The sequence below is a fragment of the Otolemur garnettii genome, unplaced genomic scaffold (genome assembly GCF_000181295.1).
Source record: "Otolemur garnettii isolate 467f Iridium unplaced genomic scaffold, OtoGar3 scaffold00067, whole genome shotgun sequence".
Taxonomy (NCBI): Eukaryota; Metazoa; Chordata; class Mammalia; order Primates; family Galagidae; genus Otolemur; species Otolemur garnettii.
Window position 1 is genome coordinate 8,437,667 of NW_003852462.1, and position 5,528 is coordinate 8,443,194.

A 5,528-nucleotide genomic window follows, 5' to 3' on the forward strand; every position below is an offset into this window, starting at 1 on the left:
CTCTGTCTCTAAAAAAAAAAAAAAAAAAAAGGAAATCTTTTCTGAGTAACTGAACAAAAAAAATGTGCCTTCAGGGCCTCTCCTACCCTCACCCTCCTTTGTACATCTGAGTGCCCTCCCTGGGACCTCACTGTGAGGAGTCACTGTCCAGCTGAAGCTTGCAGGTTCTGCTCTCTCCCCTGACACAGAAGGAACCAGATCAGGGAGCCTGGAGAGGGGAGGCCAGTGACAGGGTGGTGAGAGCCCAAACCTGCGAGGGGCCTGAAGGTGATGGGCAGGAGATGTTACTCAGAAGGAGGCCTAGAGCTCCTGTCACTGCTTGGGTGGTCCAACCACGGAACAGAGTCAGGGAAGATTCCAAGGGCTCAAGTCATCAAGGGTGGGCCCTGAGGGAAGGTTGAATCACTTGGGAGTGCCTGCGTTCAGATTCTCCTACACCTGAGACAAGGAATCAAGTGCAAGTGATTTATTTTGGAGATAATCCCAGGAATTGTCAGCAGAGTGGGGGAGGGACTCAGGGAAAGCAGAAAGTCAGTGACCACTGTGGAGAACCAGCACTTAATCCTCCCTCTGCAGAGAATGTAGAACAGGTGTGAAACAAGTGGCACCTGTGAACTGAGGGCGCTGAGTCTCTAAATGCCAACTCCTGCCAGACACTGCTGAGCTGAGTGCTGCTGCTGCTCAGGGTGGCTGTCAACTCCCCCGTACTTCCTGCCCCCAGGACCCCAGTGCCTCCAGCTGCCAGAGAAAGTCCTCAGGCAGAAAGTGTGATGCTACCAGTGGAAACAGGGTTGATGTGCCCTAAAGCAGCAAGGTCAGGGGCTGCAGGCCTTGGCGGAGCCAGAGACGGACTGTGTCTGAGGGCAGACAGGAGTTTGGTTGTAGAAAGGCTTTGGGACATTGGGCCGCACAAAAGGCTGGCTCCATACCTGGCAAGAGAAATGGGTCACTTAGTGGACTAAGATTGATTATTTAAGCGAAGGCAGTAACTGAAAATTTTTGGAGAGAATGGGATAGACGGCCCCATATACCGAGGATGGTCGGTTCAAACTCGGCCCTGGCCAAACTGCAACAAAAAAATAGGCATTGTGGCGGGCACCTGTAGTCCCAGCTACTCGGGAGGCTAAAGCAAGAAAATCACCTAAGCCCAAGAGCTGGAGGTTGCTGTGAGCTGTGACACTACGGCACTCTACAAAGAGTGACAAAGTGAGACTTTGTGTCTAAAAAAAAAAAGAAAGAAAAAAAGAAACATTCAGGCCCAGGGCTATCCTGACTTCTGGGATCTCAACACTCGAGACCTACCAAAGACAATCCTCCTTCTCCTGAAGTTCCTTCCAGCTCTGAAGCCTGGGACTCAGCCTCCTCTGCGTGTGTGCACCCACAAGCCTTTCTGGAAAGAATACAGTGACAAGGATCTATGCAGGTAGGTCACTTGGCAGCTTATTTGCAGGATGAGATTGATGATAGGGGAGTCAGGGGGACTCCCTGGGGAGAGGGTAAGAAAGGCTGGCTTTAAAGGACTGCCTCAGACAGTGCATGCACTGTCCGGGCCTGCAAACACCACACGTGGGGGTTCAGTGAGATGCCACCCACCACCCAGCCTCTGTCCATCACATTAGACTCCTTCCAGGGTCCTCTTTCCTGGACCTTTGCTTGGAGAATAAACCCAAGAAACAGGATGTTTCATGCATACAGGCTCCACCACCTGAGCCTTATTAAGGATGAGATTTACCCAGAAGAATTCTGAAGTGCCGAATGGCTCTGGGCAGTGGGTGTTCTGGGAGGGGTGTGTCCTCATCACCTGAGCAGGGGAGGAAAGCTGCCAGCAGGCAGTGGCCCCAAATGCTGACCGTTATGAGGGAGACCTTTCATCCCACCAGCAAGCTTGGAAAAACTTGTGCAGGACGGTGGTTGGGGCCTGGGCACTTGAGTCCTGGTCTGCCACTTGCTAACTGCAGGACCCTGAGCAAGTTAACATAAACTCTCTGTGTCTTTGTTTCCCCAGCTGTAAAATGAGGGATAGTGAGTTCCAACTTCTTAGGGTGGTTGTCAGGGCTGTAAGAGTTAATGGAACTGTGCCTGGGGCGTAAGTGGGGCCTTTATAAATGTTAACTATTTTAATAACCCTGCCCACCCTGGGTCAGAAACACGAGATGACTCACACTTGGTTGGAAAATAAGCTGCTCCTGGAACCTTGTTTTAAAACCATCTTAAACTGATCTCATCAGGTATCCTGTCTCTGACGCACGCTGGGTTAAAATGAGAAATAACACAAAAGCCCTCCCCTCGGGTCCCCTTTCACTGGAAGAAGCATCAGATGAGAAAATCAGGCCATGAGAATATAGTTTAAGGCCAGGAGTGTGGGTCTCCAGAGTCAAAGAGCCCAGCCTCGAGAGGCACTCCGACCTCTGCTCAAATCTAGCACCCAGCAGCCTCGTGCTCTCACATAGGATGCCTGGTTTCTCTGGGTCTCAGTTTTCTCATATGGGAAATGGGGATAACAATAGTTAACATGGTGATACATCCCCTCAACTGAGTTTGGGTCACAAATGGCATTTTAGGAAAGAGAATGGCATGAGGGCCTTCCTAGGAGTCTGGGAGGAGGGGAGGGCTCAGCAACATGGCCTTGGTGGCCTGGATAGTGGGATATGCGGAGGGACCCGTAGAAGGGAGGGCCTCAGGATTCTGAGAGCTGTCTCCTTTCTTTCTCTGGAGTGGGTAGGAAGTGATAATGCAGCCCCAGGGGCCACTTGTCAGCCCCTCTAGGGGGTGAGTGTTTGTTGACAGAGTCTCATTCTGTCACCCTGAGTAGAGTACTGCAGCGTCATAGCTCACAGCAACCTCCAACTTTTGGGCTTGAGCAATCCTCTTGCCTCAGCCTCCCAAGTAGCTGGGGCTACAGGCAGCCGCCACTATGACTGGCTAGCTTTTCTATTTCTGGTAGAGACAGGGGTCTCCCTCTTACTTAGGCTGATCTCAAACTCCTGAGTTCAAGCAATCCACATGCCTCAGCCTCCCAGCGTGCTAAGATTACAGGTGTGAGCCACCATGCCTGGCCTGGGTTGGGGTTCTGAAGGCTCCTTTCCAGGAGGACATCAGGAATTCAAGGGTCGAAGCTAAGATTTGGGGCAGGATGGAGGGTTCACCCCTATGCAGGAATGCAAATGAGTGCATATCAGTGTCACACACACACACACACACGTGCACATTAACTCCAACCTCTGACATTTTAGCTTAGACCTTCTAGGAACAACAGTCACCAGGGACAGTAATTTAATGGTAGAATTCCAGACAGAGGGAAGACTGGTAGGGCAAATGCCTGGACACAGGCCCTCAATTGCATAAATACATCAGGGCCCAGTCCACACGCAGGAAGAAACTCCCCTGCTTTGAAAAGCAGCTTCTGCAAAGTGTCTCTTTCAGAGCATTAAAAATCCTGAAAGAGGGCAGCACCTGTGGCTCAGTGGGTAGGGCGCTGGCCCCATATACCGAGGGTGGCGGGTTCAAACCCAGCCCTAGCCAAACTGCAACAAAAAAATAGCCGGGTGTTGTGGCGGGCGCCTACAGTCCCAGCTACTTGGGAGGCTGAGGCAAGGGAGTCGGCTAAGCCCACGAGCTGGAGGTTGCTGTGAGCTGTGAGGCTACAGCACTCTACAGAGGAAAGTGAGACTCTGTCTCTTAAAAGAAAAAAAACCCTGAAAGAAAAGAAAGCCAAGAGTGGGGGTTCTTGCTGCTACCTAAGCCACCCCACCAGCCAGCCCTTGATGCCGTATCCTTGCCCCACCATTAAGACACCACTGGGACCTTAAGAAAAGAGAATACTTTGTGTTTGGGGGTTTGGTGCTTTTTTTAACAATGAGGAATTATGTTTAGTGCACTGAAATAAATCAGATGCAAAAGAAAAAGCTTAAAATGTCGACTTTATTTCAACCATGGAAATTTTGTGGTCAGTCAAGAAACCATGGTATATAAAACAATCAAATAAATAAATAAATAAATAAATAAAAATAAATAGGAGCCTCTTCAGAGAGGGGTCACAGAGTTGCGGAAAGAGCCCCTTTCCGAACCAGAAGCAGGTGTCTGCGGCCAGGACTTCCTCTTCCCTCTTAATATCTCCTCAACACTGTGGGAAGAAAAGAGGGGGTGACAGTGGGCTTAGGGTGGGAGACTGAGGCAGGAGCGGACCTTCCCCACACTATACACCACCTGCCACCCTCTAGTCTTCAGCAATCTTGATGTTCGAGGCTTTGGAATAATCTCTCTCCCTGGGCCTCAGTTTCCTCATCTGTAAACTGGGGGTTACCATCACCCTCGTGACCTTGCTCTCTGCCTTGGAGAGACAGTTTAGGAGAAATTGGGAGGAAAAACTGTTTAAGACTCTTTTTCTCTAAGGCGGACTGCACCAGACAACGAACAGACTCCACCCTAAGGAGATTCTCTCCCATTGGCGAGAGAGGCAGCGTGTGGGCAGAAGGTGGGAAGGTGGGTGGGGACTTGTGGGCACGGCAATGAATAGATTTTCCCAAAGACACCCCTTGACTGAAGAGTGTCAAAAGGAATAGTGATTCTAGGCATCTTTTTCTCAAAGAGCATGGTCCCCAGAGACAACAACCCCCAAGTTGATGCTCATGGTGGCCCACAAGGGAAGGGGATCAGGAGAGCCAGGGTGGCAGGTAGGGGCTCACCATTGCAGCCCAGGCCACTGTGGGAGCCAATCCGGTCCAGCCTCCGTCCAAAGCAGCCTGAGTCACGCATCATCTTGGGTCTGCGCAGACCCTGCAGGGCCTGAAGGCGCTTTTCGTGGGTCCCAAGGACACCTGCTGGGGCTGCCTCCTGGGTCTCCCAGGCTTCTGTGGGGCCCTGCCTGGGCTGGAGGGGCTCCAGGGCCTTCCGCTCTGCCTGCAGCTCAGAGACTTTGTCCCGCAGATGATCCAGCAGCTCCTGTAATGGGTGGAGGAGCCCAGGTCTCAGGAACTGGAGCCTGGGCTGCCCAGTCCTTGCCGGCACCCACGTGAGCTGACCACCTGGGTATGGTGTCTTGGCACCGGATCTCGCCACTTTCTATTTCTCTTATCACTGATTCCCAAGGGAAGGTAGGGACCCCCTTGAGACAGTGGATGGAGACCCTTTAATTAATGCTACCTGAGCCCTTCTGGTGGCCACATCCACACAGTCCCTCTGCTCTCACCTGTATCCCAGGCACTTCCGAGGCTGGACTGGGGCGGCCCAGTGGGTGAGAATGACCTTCCAGCAGCAACAGGTGGAGAAGAAGGAGGAGCAGGAAAGCCCGGGACAGCGCCGTTGCTGTCGGAAGGTTCATGTCGCTGGAGATGGGGGTAGGCTGCTGCCGCTGCTGTGCTACCTTAGGGGGTTTTGTTCCACCTCCTGGGGGCAGGCAGGCGCTCTCCTGGCTCCCTGGGCACCCACCGCCTTTTATCCTGGAGCTGGATGTCCAGTCGCGGGTTATCTCTGATTTATCAGCCGCATTCCCGCCTGCTGAGCTCAGGCCCAGGGAATGCACCCCTCCG

General features: G+C 52.4%; 1 protein-coding gene across 1 annotated transcript; it reads right to left on the minus strand.

The window, feature by feature from the left end:
• Nucleotides 1-4,626: 4,626 nt before the first annotated feature.
• NPPB (natriuretic peptide B) lies at nt 4,627-5,320 on the minus strand. The gene is made up of 2 exons (XM_012807253.1): nt 5,189-5,320; nt 4,627-4,941 (listed from the first exon to the last, which is right to left on the minus strand). Exons 1-2 carry the CDS (start codon nt 5,318-5,320, stop codon nt 4,627-4,629), a joined length of 447 nt encoding a protein of 148 aa, XP_012662707.1.
• Between the last annotated feature and the right edge of the window lie 208 nt (nt 5,321-5,528).

What these genes read in the sequence shown, in the direction of transcription:
- NPPB (XM_012807253.1), bottom strand. Translation starts at nt 5,320, where the DNA reads ATGAACCTTCCGACAGCAACGGCGCTGTCCCGGGCTTTCCTGCTCCTC. An exon ending in CGGAAGTGCCTGGGATACAG is followed by an intron (nt 4,942 to 5,188) that starts GTGAGAGCAGAG and finishes CACCCATTACAG; the next exon opens with GAGCTGCTGGATCATCTGCG.